The 23,052-nt window shown below is 34.6% G+C and overlaps 1 protein-coding gene across 1 annotated transcript in view; it reads right to left on the reverse strand.

The window, feature by feature from the left end:
- Spag16 (sperm associated antigen 16) overlaps nucleotides 1–23,052 on the reverse strand; it is a 957,641-nt gene that overhangs the window by 476,036 nt on the left and 458,553 nt on the right. The window contains exon 11 of the mRNA XM_027941762.2: nucleotides 12,634–12,777. Coding sequence (XP_027797563.2) covers nucleotides 12,634–12,777 — 144 coding nt within the window. The remainder of the gene's footprint in view (nucleotides 1–12,633; nucleotides 12,778–23,052) is intronic.

Genomic DNA, 23,052 nt, shown 5'->3' on the forward strand with positions numbered 1-23,052 from the left:
CCTTTTCTATTTCATGGAATAAATTGAGGATTATTGGCATGAATTCTTTTTTAAAAGTCTTGTAGAACCTGGCTGAGAATCTGACTGTTCCTGGGCTTTTCTTGGTTGGTAGGCTTTTGATAGCATCTTCTGTTTTATTGTTCAAAATTGATCTGTTTAAATTGTATATGCCCTCCTGATTCAGTTTGGGCATCTCATAATTCTCTACAAATTTGTTGGTGTCATCAATATTTTCTATTTTATTGGAGTATAAATTTTCAAAATAGTTTCTAATGATCTTCTGTATTTCAGTGGTATCTGTTGTGATATTTCCTTTTTCATCATGAATTTTAGTAATGGGGGCATGGGGAGAATAGAGAAACTTGGGCAAAGAGGAGGAAATGGACAAAGGTGAGGGAAAAAAGGGGAGATTTCTAGTGGCATGGGGGCAGAAAGATGATGGAATGAGATGAACATCATTACCCTAGTTACATGTATGACTGAACATATGGTGTAACTCTACACCATGTACAACCAGAGAAAAGAAAAGTTGTTCTCCATTTGTGTATAATGAATCCAAATGCATTCTGCTGATATATATATATATATATATATATATATATATATATATATATATATATATATATTTTTTTTTTTTTTTTTTCCTTAGAACAAATTTTTTAAAAAGGCATCCAGATTAGAAAAATATCATCTGTTTTTCAAAGAAGAAAGGGCAATAAACCTGGAGGCAATATTTTTTTTCAGAGCAAACCAGACAATGGTATTATCTTCCTTCCATCAAAGAGCAACCATAAAGCTACTTTTACTGAATGTTTACTCTAAGCACAGGACTGTGCCAAATGCTTTATGTAAGAGTTTCTCATTTAACGTTCATGCAAACCCTATGAAGTAGCTTATTCCCATTTTCAACTGAGCAACTGAGGCTCTGAAAGTTTAAATAAAATGACATATTAGGTACTTTGTCACATTCATACTTAAAAACAAGTCTAACTTTAATAAAAATTACATCTTATTTTCCACCAGGTTTGGCAGCTTACTGAAGGAATGCTTTGCGGCAGTCTTTCCAAGTTTATTTCTTTATCTATGGAACATAAAATTTTACTTTGAAGGGTAATTAACACCAGCAGCCACAACACACAAACCATTCAATCATGAAGGCTTAACAAAGCAAAAAGGATGTCTTGGTTTGTCTTGACCATATCACATTTCAATTGGAGAATGAGCTTCTATACTCCATCATAAAATATGCCACTGGGCCATGTGGTCCTGAATATAGGGGACAAGAAAATATAGGACTCAAACTTTGCTCTTCAATCTTCCACAGCTGGAAGTGTCACTTCCATTAACATTTCATTGACCAGAATTCAGTCAGTGCCTCAGTTCAACTATAGAGGGGACAGTAAGGTACTATGCTATGTGCAGAGGAAGAGGAAGCAGAGTGTAAGTGCACAGATACCACTCTTACTTGCACATGCTATAAGTGCTACTCAGAAGATCCTCTTTAAAGATAACCTCTATAAACGTTCAAGCCAGCACTTCCAGGACACAGAGTTAAAAGAACTCTCTCTTCAAATTTCCTTCCACAATATTAACTGATAAAACATAAAAAACCATATATATATATATATATATATATATATATATATATATGCATATACACACATACACATACATACATGTACATTTCTATGAATAAAACAAAGATGATTAAGGTATAGTCAGTCAAAAAATAATTGATGACACATGGGGAATTAAGTTATTTGCAAATATGTATGAAGCAAAATTAATACTTGCAGAGAAAACGTGGCTTCACTAAGCAGTGGGACTATGGACATATTTATTTTCTTCTTACCACATTTTCCCATGCATTAGTTTTAGAATTAGACCAAAAAAAAAAAAAAAAGAAGCTATTTAGAGACATGTACTTTTAATTTCAACACCTGGCCCCTTTATAGGTGACAACTACATTAAGAATAAGAGCATAACATACTCCTCTTTAAGTAATACAAAGTAGAATGATTATTTTAAAAGTAGATGTCAAAATAATCTTTTCTAAAATCTAGTGAGTTTTCCAGATCCTGGAAGCATCTATGTCTGCAGCTGGGAATGAAAGCACAATATCACATTGTAGGGAGATGATTTAGCAATATCTTCATTATGTTTTGAAATATGAACACTCAGGTTAATGTTTACACCAAATAAAAAGGTTATCTATGCTTCTGTTTTAAAATAACTAAATGATATACTTGTCAAGAAGCTTTCAGACTATGGTTTTAGGCACTACATAAATACATGAATAGGCAACCTGTACGGGGAAGAGAGAGCATGAAGTATTTTGGAGAGGTCCATTTATTCACAATTCATAAATCAGCTCATAAGGGTAGAAGTTATATTTAACAGGATGCTGTCAGCTCTATTTCTGCCTCAGGCGGTGAACTCAGGATAAAATGCAGCACTGTGAAATTGTTTAAACTTCTAATCCCGCTGCTTTCATTTATAGAGATATGTGGAGAGATACATGCTGTTTCACATAATAAGTTGTACCATACAGAAGAAAACGCAACCCCAAGCATCAGCCAACTGGACCTTATATTTTCATTTAAAGCCATGCCCCTGTTATGGAAATGTTCCCTGATAAAGGTAAAGACCAACTAATATATTATTATGGTAGTATAGTGCAAGCTTCATCTAATAATGTTACCCTAGAAATTGATATGCAAGTCTGTGATCCAGTTTCCCAAAGACACTCTAAGTGAGTCAAAATAATGGAACATGTCCATGAGTAAAGGAAGTCGAACACTACATACTTTACATTCCTCAAAAGATAAAAATATAAACCACAATGATCATTTTAAAAAAGGGATTTTATTGGCGTTTCTGGGGGAAAAAAGGTTTTTCCTTCTAAAATAAAACCTAACGCAAAAAAAAAAAAAGAAGAGGAGGAGGAGGAGGAGGAGAAAGAGAAGGAGGAGGAGGAGGAGGAGGAGGAGGATAAAAAGGCAAAGGCAAGAAAAAAAGAATGAAAATATACAGAATTCTGACTCTTGTCAGTTAAAATATGATGAGCTCGGTACAACTGATAAAGCAATATTTACATTTTTAAGAGTTAACAACAGAGCTGGGGTTGTAGCTCAGTGGCACATTGTTTGCCTAGCACATGTGAGCCATTGGGGTTCGATTCTTAATATTACATAAAAATAAACAAATAAAAAAAAGCATGCTGTCCATCCACAACTACCAAAAATTTTTTCTTTAATTAATAAAAAAGAGTTAAGAACACCTGGATAGGATGTATCTTTTCACATTATTTGTACTCATCTGTTTTTTATCTTATAACTATTTTCACATTTAACTTGGTAAGAACTTGAAATACACCTTCCGAATTAACGTTTCATAATATTTTTCTAATGGAACTTGGTGTAACCCAGACATCACAATGGATTCTTCCCTTCCTAACTCATTGCATTCAAGGCTAACAGTTTTATAACAATTTTTGTGCTATCTCTTTGAGTTCTCAAAATTCCTATCAAGAAATAAAAAGTAACAGTAGGTAACATTTATTAAGCATATTTGTGCAGGCAGGAGCACTTGCGATTTTCAGGTATAGTATTTAACTTTCACAATCACCCTACAATGTAAGTATCACTATTACTCCCATTTAACAGATGAGAAAACTGATGAGCAAAGGTGAAGCTAGGATTCTAACATAGCCACTTGAATTTTTGACTCTGTGAGTTGATTTAAAGTATGACTTCTCTCTTGCAATAGGGTGTACCTTTCTAGCTTTGGGCTCTAGACATTTCACACTTTTAATAGTGCAAAGATAGTGTCTATGCACAGTCCCTGCATTGTTTTACTCACTTATTTTCAGCAACTGATGAATCATTTTCAGCAACTAATTCATCAGTCTTCCAAGTGAAATCAAAGTTGCTTAATCTTGTCAGTGTCTAATCTCCATCTAGGGAGATGTCCTATAACAGCACATTATTCAGTGTCTTGAAATACTAGTCCTACACTAGTCCTACTAAGCAACTTAAAAACTTATATTCAAAAGAACTAATTCTACTATAAAAAATGACAATGATATGTATAATATTATTTTGAATCTATAAAGCCTTTGGGAAACTCTTTTATAATAAAAAGTTTTAAATGCCTTCAATTTGCATAAAATCTACATAATGTGCATATAAAACTTAGAGTAAAAAGCTTTCCAATCAGGGCACATTGGCATGCTACTTAGGACACTGGGAGACCAGGAGGCTGAGACAGGAGGATCACAAGTTAGAGGCCAACCTCAACAACTTAACAAGACCCTGTCTCAAAAAAAATAAAAATAAATAAAAAGGGTTAGGGATATAACTTAATGGTTAAGTGCCCCTGGGTTCAATCCATAGGACAAAAAATATATACACATAAATGTTTCCACATTCATTTCCTTTTTCTGAGTATAAGTATGTTAGAAAATGTTGGTGTGACTACAATTTAATAAAAATAATCATTATTATTAAGGGGAAAAATATGGTCAACTGCAGAAGTAACTAGGCTTCCATACTGTGAGAGCTTGGACAGACCCCTGCACTGTTTGGGTGCATTATCTACATTCTTACCTGTTTGGCTCTATGTTAACCACTTTGACCTATCTCCTGTCAACACTTATTTTTGTGCCCTTAATTCTGTGGCATCCAGTTTTATATCCACCTGGCAGAGCTTTATTGCCAGCTGTTTCAAAATCCATTTCCCTTCTCAATTTCAACACAGGGAGCTTAAAAATATATGCAAACATATGTGGCTCAACAGGTATCAAAGTTAGATTTTATGCAACCATTTTAAGTATAATATATATGATATGATATATACACACATGTGTCTTTAGAAACTTCTCAAAAGAAAAAATATCAAAAAGAGAGAAAATAAAATTTAATTTTAATTAATATATCACAAGATATACTTATAGTTGAATTGTTTTTGTATTCCTTGCTTTCCAAATAAAAAATCTTACTTATTGTTCACTACTTTTTTTGAACATTGAATTTCATTTTCTACACTCTTGCTTATTAGGCTTAAAATGATGTTTATGCATATGTTTAACACTAGTAATAAAATTCCTTTTCACTTCCTCATCTTTGGAAAAAATTAACAAACCTGAAAATTAACTTTTATTTCCTCTCTCTTTATTTTCTCTCTCTTTTTTGTTTTATTCTCTTTTCTTTTGATATGTTTCTAAAAACACAGTATATAACTGCTAAAGATGAAAGTGTTCATATAACTTTAAAATTCAGCTTCTTTCACTAATTTTAATCTAGTCTGGGCTCCTCCTCCATTTTCATCAGTGCTGATAATGTTTAATTTCATAGAAATCTACATTTCATCAGAAATTCCAAATATATATCTATTTCAGTTCCTTGTGTATGTGGTATTAACTACTTCCAAACTGTTTCAGTTTATATTTCTGAGTCTAATTTTATTTCTCCAATAGTTTTCCAAAATGCTTATTTTATTTTAATTCCTTCTTTTATTATTTTTTCTTGAAAAAATTCTGAAAATATGTACATATGTGTGTATATGTGTGTGTGTGTATAACAAACCTGAAAATTAACTTTTATTTTCTCTTGTTTGTTATTTTCTATTTTCTTTTGATTTTTTAAAAATACATATGTGTGTACATATATGTACACACACATATATACACACACTACATGTATGTATGTATATATATATATATATATATATATATATATATATATATATTTCACACACACAATACATACATGCACAGACATTTTCTGGATATATATTATGTATATTCAGAATAAATCCTAATTATGTATCTGTAAGTGTTTGTTTATGTGTGTTTGTGTGTGTGTCTAATTTTATTAATTTCTATTTTCCTTTAATTTATTCTTTTGTTTTTCTTTATTTTATAGGCCAGTTTTACTTTTAATTTAATTTATATTTCAATTCATTTTCTTTTTTCTTGATTAATAAGAAAGCATTTTTAAGCTACAGATTTAATCTGAATATAGCTTCGGATACCTTTGTATAAATATAGAGGTTGTATCAAGAGTTTATAGATCTTCTTTGAACTAATATTCATTTATGTACTTTTTAATAATTCAGACTTTATGGTATTCATCACTTTTTTCTTGAATTTGGGTCGAAATTTATAACGTACAATTTCAATTCTGAGAAGTTCATTAATGCTAAATTTGGGTTACAGGATGTATTTTCAAAAACAGAACCACAAGGGAGGTCCAACATAGCAGATTAACATGAGGCAGCATTTCTCTTAGCTCAGCTACTATTTTAGTCAGCTCGTTCACTGCTATGACTAAAGGACCCCACCAGAACAATTAAAGGGGAGGAAACATTTATTTAAAGGCTCACAGTTTCAAAGGTCTCAGTCCCTAGGAGGCTGGCTCCATTCCTTGGGCTCAAGAGAAGCAGAACTTCATGGTGGAAGAGGGTGGGAGAGGGAAGCAGTTCTTATGATGATCAGAAGCAGGGAGACAGGTCTCCACTTGCCAGACACAAATATATACCCTAAAGCCACGCCCCCAATGTTCCATGTCTTCCAGCCACACCCCACCTTTCTTCATTAATACTGAATTAATCCCATGAGGTGATTAATTCACTGATTGGGTTAAGACTCTCATAACCCAATCATTTTTTTTTTTTTTTTCGGAACCTTCTTGCATTCTCTCATAGGTCAGCTTTTTAGGAGAAGCCACATCCAAACTATAACAGCTACTTAGAACTAAAGCAGTGTGAATACCATGTTTCTCCAAGGGTTAGAGTGAAAAATCCTGAGACCTAGAGGGGCATTCTGCCCTAGCCTAACCAGAGAATGTTTGACTCAATAATAGAATATAAAAAAACCTCTCCACCAGAGTTTATCGATCCTCCACAATGAGCCCATTTAGGAGCCAGAGACTGCAGCATGGCAGAGACTATGAAAACTGTAAACCCAGATCTGTGAGTTTGTAGCTAGGTCTGCATAGGCATGTCTGAGCCTAGCAAACCTGTGCAAGGTCAGAAACAGAGATTTTAAACTAAGGAACACAGGATAGAAGGGCTCTCTCTAGCACTGTGAACCTTACAACTCAAAGGGTCTGATGGAGCTGGTTATGGTGGGTCAGAAGGTTGGAAAAGAGTGTGTGAGGATATTTTGCTCTCAGCTCACCCAGGCAGCTGGTCTGGCACCCACGGGGTTCTTGGAGCCCACCCAGACTGGCACTTGCCTGGTCCCCGACTCCCTCTCTAGTCTGGCATCCCCAGTCTCCTGGACCTGCTAAGCCTAGCACCAGTCAGGCCACCCAACAGGGCCCTCTGGCTGCCCAGTCTCTGGTATCCCAACCCCTAACCCTGCAGGTCACAGCACCAGGCTCCTACCCACCCAGTGAAGACCATCTGGGCACCCCCTGAATATGGCCAGGGCCAAACTTGCCCCACATGCCTCCTTGCTAACAGACTCACCAGGTCCAATACACAGCTTCAGGGCAGGACCACAAAATCCAGTACTATGAACTGATCCACCTGCCCCGAATGTGGCCAGCGGCTTTGTTGCCTGCCTGCAGCCCAGCCCACCCACACTAATCTCTAAAGAAGGAAAATTAGAAGCCTTAAACCCATCCAGATAGATGGGTAGACATACAAACAATATGAAAAAACAAGGAAACAAACCATTCCAAATAACCCAGACTACTTCAAATTAGACTCCTTTGACACCATAGTGGAGGAAATTTCAGAAATAGAATTCAGAAAGTTCATGTTAAAACTGATCTACAAGGGAAATTATAATGTAAGAAATAAAATCAGAGAGAATATGCAAGTAGTGAAAGATCCTTTCAACAAGGAGATAGAGTTCTGAAGAAGAATCAGTCAGAAATCCTTGAAATGAAGGAATCAATAAACCAAAATAAAAACTCAATGGAAAGTATCACTATGGGTTAGAACACTTGAAAGACAAAAGTTTCAGGCAATGAAGACAAAATATATAATCTAGAAGATAAATTTGATCATGGGGAAAAGATGTTAAAGAGCCATGAACAGAACTACTAAAGAATATGGGCTAACATGAAAAGACCAAATTTAAGATTTATCAGGATGGATGTAGGCTCAGAGATACAAATCAAAGGAATGAACAATCTTTTCTAAGGAAATAATACCAGAAAATTTCTCAAACCTTAAGAATGAATCGGAAAACCAAATACAAGAGGCTTACAAAACTCCAAGACCCACTCCAAGGCACATTATTATGAAAATGCCTAACATATAGAATAAGTATACAATTTTAAAGGCTGCCAGAAAAAAAAAAAAAGGTCACCACCTTTATAGTAAAACCAATATGAATCTCACATGATTTCTAATCCTAGACCCCCAAAGCTAGAAGGTGTTGGAATAATATATATCAAGTTCTGAAAGAAAATGGACGCCAGACAAGAATACTATATCCAGAAAAATTAAGGTTCAGGATTGACTATGAAAAAAAACCTTCCATGATAAACAAAAGTTAAAATAATTCACAATTGGAAAGCCTGCACTACAAAACATACTCAATAAAATACTTCATGAAGAAGAAATGAAAAATGAAAGTGAAAACCATCAAAGGGAGGAACTACACTAGAATAGCCAATCAAAGGAGAAACTAATTAAAATTAAAAACAAGAAATAAATCAAAATTACAGGGAATAAAAAGCATATCTCAATAATAACACAGAACATAAATGGCCTAAACTCATTAATCAAAAGACACAGACTAGAAGATTAGATTAAAAAACAGAACCCAACAATATGCTGTCTCTAAGAGACTTACCTCATAACACAAAGCATGATACTGGCACAAAAACAGAACTGTGCATCAGTGGAACAGAATAAAAGACAAAGATACATACCCACATAAATATGGTTATCCCATGCTAGACAAAGGGGCCATAAATGTACATTGGAGAAAAGATAGCCTCTGCAACAAATGGTGCTGGGAAAACTAGAAATCCATGTGTAGCAAAATGAAATTAAACCCCTATCTCTCATCTTGTGCAAAACCCATCTCAAACTTGTTCAAGGACCTAGGTATTAGACCAAAGACCCAGTGCCTACTAGAAGAAAAAGTAGGCCCCACTCTCCAAAATGTCAGTTTAGGGGCTGAATTCTTCAACAAGAATCCTAGAGCACAAAAAGTAAATTAAGAATCAATAAATGGGATAGCATCAAACTAAAAAGTTTCTTCACAGCAAAGGAAACAATCAAGAATGTGAGGGGAGAGCCTACAGAATGGGAGAAAATCTTTATCACCTGCACCTCAGATAGAGCATTAATCTCCTCACTATACAAAAAACTTAACTCCTAAAAAACAAATGACACAATCAATAGTCCAGCAAAGGAACTGAACAGGAACTTCACAGAACAAGAAATATGAATGGTTAACAAACCATTAATACAACATGAAAACATCCCTAGCACTTGGAGAAATGCAAATTAAAACTACACTGAGATTCAATCTCACTTCAGTCAAAATGGCTATTCTCAAGAATACAAGTAACAAATGTTGGTGAGGATGTGGGGGAAAAGGTTCATTCATATATTGCTGTTGGGACTGTAAATTGGTGCAACCACTCTGGAAAGCAGTAGGAATATTTCTTAGAAAACTTGAAATGGAATCACCATTTGACCCAGTTATCCCACTCTTCGGCTTATTCCCCAATAGCCAACATATGGAACCAACCTAGGTGCCCTTCAACAGATGAACAGATAAAGAAAATATGAAATACACGCACACGCACACACACACACAGACACACACACACTGGACTATTACTCAGCTATAAAGAAGAATGAAATTATGGCATTTGCTGGTAAATGGATGGAACTGGAAAATATCATACTAAGTGAGATAAGCCTGTCCCAAAAAACCAAGGGTCAAATGTTCTCTCTGATATGTGGATGCTAACCCACAACAAGGGAGGGTGGGAGGGGAAGTATAGGAATTCATTGGATTAGACAAAGTAGAATGAAGGGAGAGGGGAGGTAAGAATAGGAAAGACAGTAGAATTAATCAAACATAAATTTCCTATGCTCACATATGAATACACGACAACTCACAACATGTTCAACCACAAGAATGGGATCAAAATTATAATGGGTTACATCCCATGTATGTATAATATGTGAAAATACACCCTATGCTCATGTATATCCAAAAACAAGTAATGACAAATAAAACCACAAATGATCTTGAAGTATCTATCCATATGCTCTCAATGAAGTAGAGTTCAATCTTATTCCACTGATGAAATACTGAAAGAGAAATTTCAACAACTTCAATCCTAATGATTATGGTTTTGTATGAGATCTTTTGCTTCATGCATTTCAAGACGATATTATCTGAATCTTCATGTGACAGTTAGATCTCCTCTATTTTTTACCTGTCAATCTTCTTTGCCTGATGTTGACATTGTTATGGCTGTTGTATTTGTTGTTTATGCATTTAAGATGTTCACTATCACAAGTGAAACAGGACAATGAAGACTGACTTGGGCCAGTCATATCAAGTAGGATTGACTCTCCCGAACGCCCACCACAATTGGGGGGATGTTACTGTGGCAGAAGAGACAATGACTGTAATTCTGGCTACTGTCCATAATCAGACAGTAGCCAGCTGGAAGTTACGGAAACACTCTACTAGGAACAATAGAAATTAAGAATAAAGAAAATATATGCATTTATTTTTCCTATGGGAAGAACATAGGAGGTAAGCAAATGTTGGTATATACTATGTCCACCAGAGGCCTTTTTCTATTGAGCAAAATCTACCTTATCTTATAATTTGATTATGAGGAAGACTACAATTAACCAGATTAAATTCAGATTAAAATATAATTTTTAAATCAAATCTATGTTAGATTTTTAAATTATAGGTGAAGGTAGGAAAATTTATTTCTAATAATGAACTATTTTTTTACTGACTAGATTATATATCCCATAGTAAAAATAAAATGTTGCAAATTTAATTTTCAGAAAGTGTGAATTAAGCAACTTTTAAGATGTTAATATTATACATATGTACACATAATTCATATGCATATATTCTTCATTGATAACTTGCAATCATTAAGCATTATAAAACAAAATCAGAATTTATTCCCACCTTAACTCAATTATTTTTGTTGTTTCTAATAATCACTTATTCTTTTTCAATAATTTTCCAAAAAGAACATTTGTTATTCAATATGTATCACTTAAAACTGCTTATGGTTAAATGTATTTTCTCCCATTACTTTTTCTGTGCACTGTAAAAAAAAACCTAACAGGGTAGGAACATTTACTACAATTCTGCCCTAAGAAAGCACTAAAAGTAAATTCATAGTATAAGTGAATAATGGTGTATCTCACCTCATTTTACTCTCAGTAATTGAGAGGGGAAACAGAAGATCTATTAAAAGGACCATTGCTGGTCAAGCACTAATGAGAAAATTTCTGAGTCACTGGCTGTCATGGTAACAGGGCATTATCAAAATCTGATTGGTATGCCCAGTAGCTACATAAGTGATAGACTACACTTCTAATTGTGTTGTCTCTGCTTGCAAGATGGGCTTCATGTTTCTCAGAGGTGAAAGGGTGTCACAGCTCTGCTTATCAGATGTGGGATTCTCTTCATGTTCATAAATTAAGTTCAAACATCTAGTACTAAGGATAAATTAAATTTTGAGAAGAGTTTTTAAAATTAAAACTAAAAAATCTGTTTAGTTCAGTCTTGTAATTAACTTATAAATTTCTCTATAAGTTTATTTTTTTTCCAATCTAATTTCATTGACATTCATACCAAAGATAAAACAAAGATGGATAAAGAAAAAGAAATTTCATGAAAATGAATAAAGAGTCCTCCTAAGAACAAAATTCCCAAATGGAGCAGTTTAGAAACTGCATCAAGAACTACAGATGTCCAGGAATAGTTTAGAGAGATGTTAGCAAGAGATGGACTCAAGAATGTTTAAAAATATTAAGAAAAACAGAAAATGGGATTGGTGGTAGGAGCTGACCACAGAAACTGTGGACGGAGCTTTCAGTCCACCAGAAGCCTTGCATCTCTGTGTTTACAATGTCCTTTCTTCTGCCTTTTATCTTTGGGGTACAAAATTTCAGTGCACTCTGAAAATTACAGAGCTCAGTGTTTTCAGAACTGCTTTACTCTCTTAAATATCTTGAGAGTCCTTGAATTTTTAAAGAAATTGATCACTTCCTTCTGATCTTTTCTGGTAGATGACTTAATTCTAAAAGGAAAACCTGCAAGATTAGCAGAGGCAAAGTAAACACTGGAATGCATTATTGACTGGAAATCCATATGCCTTTTCAGGACTTGTGAGCATAAGGAGCATTAATAATGCTTGCCCTGAGAAGCTTATTACTCTTGTTAAATGCATCAGCATGTGGACTTACATGTACCAAATATCAAAAGCAATCAATCTAAAGTCAATATAACAAAAGTCAAAGGCACAATTATCTACATGTTTCTAAATTCTATGGAAGGTACAAAGTTGCAGAGAGAAAAGTCATAGTCAAGGCCAGCGGAGTGAGGAAACGGTAAACAAGAGCATTTCCTGTAGGAATTAGGCTATTTCTGGGGTTATGTGCACTGACCTGGGATGGAGGCTGCAGTCTGAAAGCCAATCAGTGTGGCCGAATCCTGTGAGAAGTACATTGCCTTTTGGGAGGCCCACCACCTTCCAGAGGCGATCCTCGCTGCAGGAGACTAAAATGTCTTTGCAGGGGTGGATGATGATACTGCATAGGGAGAGAGAAGAAGTGTCAGGGGGCGATAAGGGCAAATGGTTTCAGAATGTGAGTACATGAAATGGCAGGGATGGTTCTTTTTCATCAAGGCAGGGTGGTTCCCAGTGCTGTCCCAGAAGTCAGAGGAAGCCCATTCCACATCTACTGTAGCTCTAACAAGAAGAGCTTCTGATCACCATCAATGTAATAACCTCACTGAACCTCAGATTTCTCATTTGCCAAATGAAGTAGTTGGTTTAGAAGACTGTTCATGTCTAATTCTGGCTTTAAAACCATAATTATATATTTTTTTTCTTTTAAAGAGGAAATGTAATACCAGTGATATGTTGGTGTTAGAATAGTTGGACCAGTGGCCATGCTTTTTATAAACAATCAAAATTCTGTTCCAATGATAGTTTGTCTTAAATCAGGCAATATCTAGGACAAGATCATGAATCACAACCACATTACCAAAGTTCTATAATAAACACTACAAATGAAACATTAACTATGTGGCCCACTATCTATACAAAGTGAAGGAGCACAAATTCTGTGCTAACACACCACTTTAACTGACTTCAGTCAATGCACAGTACAACAAATTACAGTAATGTATTCAAGATGCATAAAGCAATTCCAATTCTACAAAGGCATAGAGGGAAATGAAAAAGACATATGCAAAATTAATGATTAACACATTAAGCACTATTATTTGAACCAGGCTCTGATCATCATAACTATTTAAATATTGAAGCTAAACTATTCTAAAATCAAGAATCTACAAGGTTAATGCCTGATATTTTATCCACTGCAATGCTTTAATTTTATTTATATAGAGTTCCATCTACACCTTACAATATAATGGGAACAAATGTGTCCAATGTTAAGTACCTATTAAAATACCAGCCTAAATATTAGCAACAAATGGTTCAATTTCAGTTGGGCCATTTCAACTCAAAGATGGAAAACATGTACTTCCCTAGACAGTACAAGGAAACAAATGATGACTTTAGAAAATAGCAATCACATATTCTTTTTTCCCATAATCCATTCTATGAATGGCCATGTTATTTTTCTTCTACAATATAGATTTTTAGGTTGAAAGAAATTATGGCTCTGGTCCATAACTGCGTAACTCTAGGGCTTACATGAGAGCAAAACTTTTTTCGTTATCTCTCTCTTCTACCAATATCATTAAGTCCCCAGTTGTAAAATGAAAAGTCATTTTCTTGGATTAGACCAATATGGTTTTGGAATTCAAGGAGTATCTGTGTTAAGTTCACAGCACTGCAATCGCTATGGAAAAGGCCTTCTTTCTAGTGAAACACTGTTTCATTTTTTGTAATATTTTACTGCTCAAAATAAACACAGTGGAAAGAAAATTATTCATTTTGCAATTCATCATAATGTTGGTTTGTGACTTTCAGAAGGCCAATTCAAGAAAAAATTTATTATAGCTCAAACTGGGTAGAGGATACATTTATGGAACTTAATTAGAATAAAAATATGATGAGAGGTAAAAATGTCAGATTGAAATGAATTCTATATTCAAATACATACAAGAAAGCAAACCAAATCCTTGAAGCTACTGAGGATGATGTATGTTGGTGCACAGCTTCCCTGGCAGACACATGCACACTTGACTAGATGATAAATTACCCTCTTTAAGTGAAGATAACTAAAATCATTGATGTCTTTACGAACTTTGAAAGATAAGTTTCCAAAATGACTTTTGTGAGGGGAGCTATTTGTAGACGTTAAGGGAAAAACAGAAACCCGCTAGTAGACAATCGGTTTGGAAGTATTTTTCTCCAATTCTCCTTCCTTCCACTTTGTGGACTTCTCTGTACCATGGTGACTTCTATTTTCACTCCACAGAGACTGGTTTCCTGATTCCTATCTAATGTCTAACATATGCTTGTGCATGCACACACACACACACACATACATAAACACATAAAGTAGCCCTCCTTGTATTTCACAAAAAAAGAAAGGAAACTAATAGAATGGAGGAAGGAGATGCAAAGGGAGGTAGGAGGGGGGTGGGTATGGCAGTCCTGGGAACAAAAGCTACTCACTGATGCTGTGTCCATGTACAAATGTACCACAATGAATCATACATACATACACATGTATTTACACATAAATTATAATAATGTACTAATTAAAATAATAACAATGATAGAAGAGAGCATGTGAATCATGGGGGAGTGGAGAGAAGAGAAAGGGAAGAGAAGGTACTAGAGAAGGGGATTGAGCAAATAATTTTGTACATATGTACAAATACAGAATAATGAATCCAACTACTATGGAAAAATATAGTGAACCAATTTAAAAAAGTATCCCTCCCCCTTATCTGTGAGGGGTATACTTCAAGACCACCACTGGATGCATAATCCATGGATAGTGACAAACTACATCTACAGTGTTTTCTCCCATCAATACATACCTATGATAAGGTTAAATTTATAAATTAGACACAGTAAAAGATTAATAACTAATGACAAAATAGAAAAAATATAACACACATTTTTATGTTCATGTAGTCCATTAAAAAATTTGCTGCCTATCTTAACTAAGCACTTAATCACACACTGTGGCAATAACTTTTGAAGTTTGAGGTGTGATAGGAATGTTGGTGCAAATTACTTTTCCTTCTTCATGATTTAATTGTCAGAAGATTTGGCCTTACACATATATTTTATATAACATTTGAGCAAGAAAATAAAGATTTCAAATGCAACATATAGTTCATCTTCCCAGAAGCCTATGTAAACAGATCATAGGATCCATGCTACTAATACCCTGTGGTTTCTCCTACAGCATCAGAGCATCTTAACTGCAAAGGGTAGGGTCTCCTAGTCTTCTGAGACTGGTGTCTGGTGGTACCCAGCTCTGATCTATATGCTGACAGTTCCTAGATATATATTATAAAATTATATATAATTAAATATACATAAATGTATCTATATATACTATATATACATATTCTACAAATGTGTGTGTATATATATATATATTCTGCAAATGTATATATATATATGTACATTTATATATATATATATATATATATATATATATATATATATATATATATATATTCTGCAAATGACCTTTCCTGATAATTCTGCAAATATCTCAGTCAGGCACTGATTTTCAATTTTTCAAACAATATAATATTTTAGGGCATCAGTAAGTCTTAATAAAAAAGACCCTCAATCAAGAATTGCAAATCACAGTACAGATAACTCATGGGACATGAGCAACATGGGAAACACATGTTAGAGACACAAACCAGAAATACTTCCCCACATACAGACATTCAGCATTACTACCAAATTCATAATGAGGCACTTGTCTGACCTCAACAACATCATCATTATCATCATCAATCTTTAATGGTAATAATATCTAACATTGTTTGAAAACTTAATGTATCTCAACCTTTACTAAAGGGTTCTTACTAGTAGAATGAAAGCAGGTGTTTATTTACTTATTTTGCTATGCTCAAAACATATGTGATTGGCACATAGTAGCTAGTCAGTAAATGTTTGTCATTGTATGACTACGTGCTTGATGTTGGTTCTTTTAGTATTGTTATTTTATGTCTAAGTAGACAAAGGTCCAGATGTTATGTAAATTGCTCAAGTTCATATTCAGTAAAATGGATGAAGGCTGACTTTGAATCCAAGATAGTGTGACTTTGAGGCTCATGATTTCAATTACTTCTAATAAGTATGAATCTTTCCTTGTTTCTGTATATTATAAATAACAATAATTCTTTTTCTAGAGCTGTCATATAATAATTATCATTCCCACTAACTCTTTAAGCCATTTATTATTATTACATCTGAAGTAATTAACTTGTCTAGGAACTGTCAGCATATAGATCAGAGCTGGGTACCACCAGACACCAATCTCAAAAGAATAGGAGACCCTACCCTTTGCAGTTAAGATGCTCTGATGCTGTAGGAGAAACCACAGGGTGTTAGTGGCATGGCTCCTATGATCTGTTTACATAGGCTTCTGGGAAGATGGACTATATGTTGCATTTGAGATCTTTATTTTCTTGCTCAAATGTTATAAGTCTTATATTGTTTATTAAGCTGTCAGAGGGTATTGACATTTTATTCAGTTAGTTTCATAGAAGTCTCTATAGAGAACAAATGTAAAAGAATATTTAATAGGCATCAATTCCACAGGCTATTTGCTCATTGAAGATTTCCCCACTATATTCAGGTCTCAATTTTACCATTCTGCTTATCTGGAAATAATCAGTCTTTTGAAGAATCTGAAGAACAGGAATAACAACTAATACCTTATATAGGAGTCAGTTCCTGATCCCTAAATTGTATATATTAACTCATTGAATGGTTATAATACTCCTGTGAGTTAGGTGTAATGTCATCTCCATTTTTGAACTGGAACACACAGAGGTTAGGTGACCTGCTCAAGATCTCAAAGCCAGGAAATGTCACAACCAGGATGGATGAGGTTGAACAGACTGTCTCTATAGACCATCTTTTCTCAGTATAGTGAACTTGGAACCTCAATTGTCTTTTCCTTTTTTAGATGACAATAACAGACAATGTTCTCATTTACTGAGATTCATTTTAAAAATTCTAAAGAACTGGTTTCTGAAAACATTTTCTAATAATGTGTCAAGAGCTACAACTATTATGACTTGTTCTTTTCTGGAACCTAGGCACTGGATATGTCCAGAGTGATGGAGTGGTAGATTAAACAAAGACAATTGAGAGCAAAGCGCTTCTGGTCTGAAGCACAGGTCAGCAAGTTTTCCTGTCTGGAGCCAGATGAGAAATATTTCAGGCTATGGGTTCTATTCTCTGTTGCAAGTATTTAATTTTGCCTTAGTAGCATGGAAGTATCAATAGACAAAACAGAAATGAAAGAGCATGGTCTATTCCAATAAAAATTTATTTGCAAAACCAAGTGATAGGCCAGATTTGACCCAGAGGTCATACTTTGCTGATCCTCATTTCTACAGCATTTGCATGATATGGAATAGACAGGTGTTTCACAGTATGGGCTCTGGAGGAGGATGTGAGTTTAGACTCTTGCTCCAGGCTTTACTAGCTGTGTATCTTTGGATAACTCCCTTCTCTTACTTTTGCCTCAGCTTCTTATCTGAAAAATGAGAATACTCAAGTACTGGTAGCACAGATTTGTTGTGAGAATAAAGAAAGTAAATACATGGAAAGGGCTTAGAAAAGTGCCAGGTACACAATGAAAACTCAGTGAATATTATCACTAGGGGCCAGCCAGCCTAGATTTGAAAAATGACTTAAAACTTATTTACTAGCCGATTGTGTTGTAGAATCTCTCAAGCTTGGCTCATTTGCAAAAAGTAGATAAAAGTAAAAGTGATTCACAGGACTGTTGCAAAGAAAAACTAAGTTGATATATATAAAATGTTTAGTTTTTCACAAATGTTAAATCCACTGTAAACAATAATTTCACAAGTGAACGTAAGAAATTTTGTGAATTATTTTTCATGATATAGTTTTCTAGAATATACTGAGGGAAACAGTGGAGACTATGTATACGTTCACTCTTACCTGTGCCTTCACCCACACAACTGGCACAAAGTAGTTGCTGATAGTGAGAAATGGACCTTGCTAGGTCCTCAGAAGGCCAACGTGAATAAAGCATGAACCATCCTTCAAACTCTGCACATAAATAGATGTTCTTCTTATACCTATAGTGTGACTTTCCCTCTCAAAGATGTCTTCAAAAAGTTCTAATTAATAAGAAAAAAAAAGCTCTTAATGTCTTCCTGGCGCCTGCTCTAAGTGTCACAAAGTCATTTTACTTTAAACTTTGAATATAAACTTTCTGCTTCCCTTTAACGTACTATTAATTATAATTATAAGATATGAAGACAAAGGCCTTGTCACCTCATTCTAAGTTAATAAGCTTGTGACTAGGGTGAAAATAGTACAGGAAAACATCTTAGAGATTCAAAAAAAGAAAATGTGGGTGAATGCTAAACCTGCTTCTTACTCACGTTGTGTCCTAATAAAGTATCCATAAAATATTTTGTTAAACAATACACCTGGCATATTACATAAAATATTGTGCTCTGGCAAAGAATTTTGTCTCTTTTGTAATAAGACACATTCCTTATAATAGACTGCATGATGTATACTTCAAAAGTTCTCTGTAACTGAAATTCTTCTTTCCAGTGGTGTTGTTACTCAAGGATATTCTGAAGGGAATGTGTGGAGGTGTACGGTGAACACTATTAATTATCAGTAGAGTTGGTGACATAAGCATCACTGTTAGGTTTTTCAAAAGAGAAGAATATTAATAAAAAAATTGTCACAAGAAAAACTAATTAAATACCTGTGTCTTCCCTTTAAGTCACTCAGCTTGTAAATGCTTCCTTCACTTCTGTTTACAGGTCTAATTATTGCCAAAACAGAAGATGCATGCTGGGTTGAAAATAAATCAATAGCAAAATGCACACCCCATGAACATTATGTGACCACTTATCTATTTGTTCTTAAAAAAAAAAAGGCACACTCACATATTATAAATGCTTTTATCTGGCCTGCCAGGAAAAATGCGTGTAAGAGTTCTCTGCTGTAAACTACATCTTACATTCAAATGTGTATCAGGATTTACAGAGCATTCTAACATGCATCTTTTCTCATTATTTCCACAAATAGTATTTGAGAAACTATGGTGTAGTATGCAAAAAAGACAGGCACTTCATCTTTGAACCTCATATGGGGGGCAAATTAATTGAACAAGACAATTCAGTTAAAGAAAATACAAGAAAATGATACGACAATGATTTGGGGGAGAAGGCTGTTTTTGATTAGGTAACCAGAGGAGTTCTCAATGAGGACATGGAGCTCTAGTTGAAACCAGAATGAAAAGGAGGAAGCACCTTTAGGATGACCTAAGAGCAGACAGTGCCAGCACAGGTGACTGCAAGTGCAAAAGTGCTAGTGCTGAAAGGGTTCAGTGTGTCCAAGGGACACAGGAAGGCCAGGATGACTAAAGAGAGCCAGCAAGGAAAACTGGGTTGGAGTGGATGAGGGGTTCAAGGAGGGCTACTACCAAGTCATGTAGGGCTTTGGAGGCTGGGAAAGAAGGCTAAGGTTTGTTCTGAATTCATTTCATGGTTTTAAGTAGGTGCTATGGTTTTCTGGATATTGTTTGAATGTGTTCCCCAAAAGTTGTGTTTGAGGCTTGGGGATAGTATGTCAATGTGAGAAGTGGTAGACCCTTTAAGAAGTAGGGCCTATGAGGAGGTGATTGCATCACTGAAGGTGCTACCCTTGGAAGGGATTAATGCTGGTCTTATGGAATTTGTTTCACAAGAGTGGGTTAGTATAGAAAAGTGAGCTAATCCCCTAATTTGTCTGGCTTCCTGCCTGTGATGTCTTCCACATATGCTCCTTCCATGGTGATACCATCTGTGATGAGAACCTCACTAAAACTGAGCAAAAGCCAGCACCATGCTCTTGAACTTCAAGGACTATGAGATAAATAAACCTCTTCATATATTATCCAGCAACAGGTGTTTTGTTATATTAATGGAAATTGGATGAATACAGTAGGTGAATGATAAATCATTGCTATTTTTTTTAAAAAGATCTCTCTAGCTGCTGTGTGGAAAATGGAAAGTTGAGAACAAGAAGCAAAGATAACTCAAGATAATGACTTTAGATCTATTTAACCTGCAGCTCCTCATTATTATGACAGATATCACTTTAATGTATTCATATTTTCACCACTATCTTCAATAAAAGAAAGCCCATAGTTTCTTTGCCATTAAAGACTATTGAGTAACTGGTGTACTTAAAGTGCCAAGGTAAACACAATAAGTCATAAAACAAATGTGTGTACAAATCACAATAAGTAAAATCTGTCAAAATATGATGCTGAGTCTCACTCACGTTCAGAAGATTGTTAGGAAAATATAATAAAATGAAATATTATTACTTCCTTGGCATTTTAAGTTTTAAAAATTATGATGTAAATTTTATTCAAATCAGAATAGGATTTATATTGCCAGGGTCTGGAATGTAATACCTTAATTTTTATTAAGTAGGTAGGGTATTTTCACAGTTCCTGTTCTAATTAATAATGCCTTCAAGCCTTGTGATAAAATCTAAGCCTCCCTTTTCTTTTTCTTGTTCAGTGTTCTTCCAACAATATATTTACATTGAAGTTGTAGCTGGGATGAAGTACCAATAGTCCTCTCCTTGCCTGGCTACCTGGCTGGTAACGCTCATCACAATATTGGAAAGGTAAGAAGCAGCCCAAGATCTAAACAATTACTTAGACCTAATAGATATTGTGACTGAATTTCACCTATGATATATGACATTATAATATTCTTGAATATTATCACTTTAAAACCTCAACTCAGATCCATTTTAACATGATATAAATTGTTGCTCTTTATAATCCCATGTTAAGAAGCAATTTTCCAATACCCTGTATTTTATACTTCGGTTAGCAAAACTTACCTTAAAGTTTTAGTTTAATTTCAAACATAATCAGTCCTCTAGTAAAAATCTTCAGGCTGTATAAAGTCAAATTTTAGCTAAACTTAATAAAATGGCTAAAGGAGGATAATACTATTTTTGCCTTTTCTATATACGAACATAAGTGATTATTTGAAATTTATAGATTTCAATTGTTATAAGAAAAAAAAAAATTCCCCAAACATAAATCTAAACATTTACATTTTATAACATTCAACTGAGAATTCATTTATGAAAAGTCAGGTTATATGCAAATATGCAGCTTAATAACCTTTCCTAAGGCCCCATGACCCCAACTTCATCAGCACACTTTTCCCCTAATGCTATGCACAGCTGGATATCTGTGTTTCTTAGCAGGTGGATTCTACTTTAGTAAGTTCAAATGCCAGGCCATTTTCTAATTAGCTCTAAAAAAAAATTCTTAAGACCAGAAACTAGTAGTTTTGAACAAAAGTCACTTAACCATTTGTTCCACTGTATGCTTTAAAATGTGATATAATTTATCTTGTCTTTTTACTTAAGCATGATACTCCAAACTATGGCACCTGCCATGCTGAATACTTTGAGCTGAAAGAGATTGGAAAGACCCTTGAAAAAATGATTTCTCTGACCTCCTGCTATCCTGTCCCTCTGCCTCTGGGTCTCTCTCCACGAAGCAAATCATAAAAAAATTCTTCTTCCCCAAGGCAAGTCATACTTCCCCAAAGTAGCCAGAATGCCTAGAAAGGTCACTCTCTACTCCTTTTTTGACACTGATTCCAGAAGGGTCTTGCCCCCTAACCCAGGTATGAAAAATGTTACACAGAGAAGCCAGGAAGAATGTGAACAGACACATCTTTCTGGATTTCCCCATCAGCCTATTACCATTGACCATAAATCATACACTTTCCTACATAACTGTCCATTCTTTTTTGGATCTAAGCATAAACATAGTTTTCCCTGGGTTTTCGTTTCCGAAAACTCTTATAAATATAAACCTCATTACATAAATCTGTTGTGCTTTACTCTGTTACTCTGTCTTCTGTTATATAAGTGTTGGCTACGATCTTTAATGGGTGAAGAAAGGTGTCACACCCATCCACACCTACAACCTATACATTACCATTTCCATTTTCTCCAGAGGTTGCAAAGATTGTAATGTGTAAAAGACATCATTTTAAATTGCACATAATTTTTATGAAAAGAAAATTTATAAACCCCAAAGACAGAGAAAGTCCGTCACCACAACTTTGATAAGTGAATGAGAAAGCTCAATGAAACAGGTTAACTATTTCCTGATTTATGAAAGTATCTCTTGGAACCTTCCTGCTACCTTAGCAGCTGAATATTTCATGCTACATAGTTTTATATGTACTGTGCTTCATGCTATAAAATTGCTATAGTTATTTATGGTTTAACAAGTTTAAGAAGTTATATTACATATTTATGTTCTTAAGAAACTCATTTCAATAATAAAGTTTATTTGGTTATTTCACGTTTCAGGAATTTACAAGGATTTTGTGGTGTTATGAATATAAAATTTTCCATTTCACATATTAGGGAAACAGAATAGACTTTTGTTTTAAGGTAAAGTCAAATTTGTTCATGGTTAAGGGCTTTATAATGACAGATCTCTTTTTGAGAAGAATATTTTGAAATATAAACTATTGTGGTGAGCCGTTCCTATAGACCGTGGCCGCCATTAGAAGATGGCGCCGGCTTCCACTGTGGCCTGTGATAAACAACTCCTTTTATGGAGAGTTGGCACGCAATCCCTGACCAC

The sequence above is a fragment of the Marmota flaviventris genome, chromosome 11 (assembly GCF_047511675.1).
Source record: "Marmota flaviventris isolate mMarFla1 chromosome 11, mMarFla1.hap1, whole genome shotgun sequence".
Taxonomy (NCBI): domain Eukaryota; kingdom Metazoa; phylum Chordata; class Mammalia; order Rodentia; family Sciuridae; genus Marmota; species Marmota flaviventris.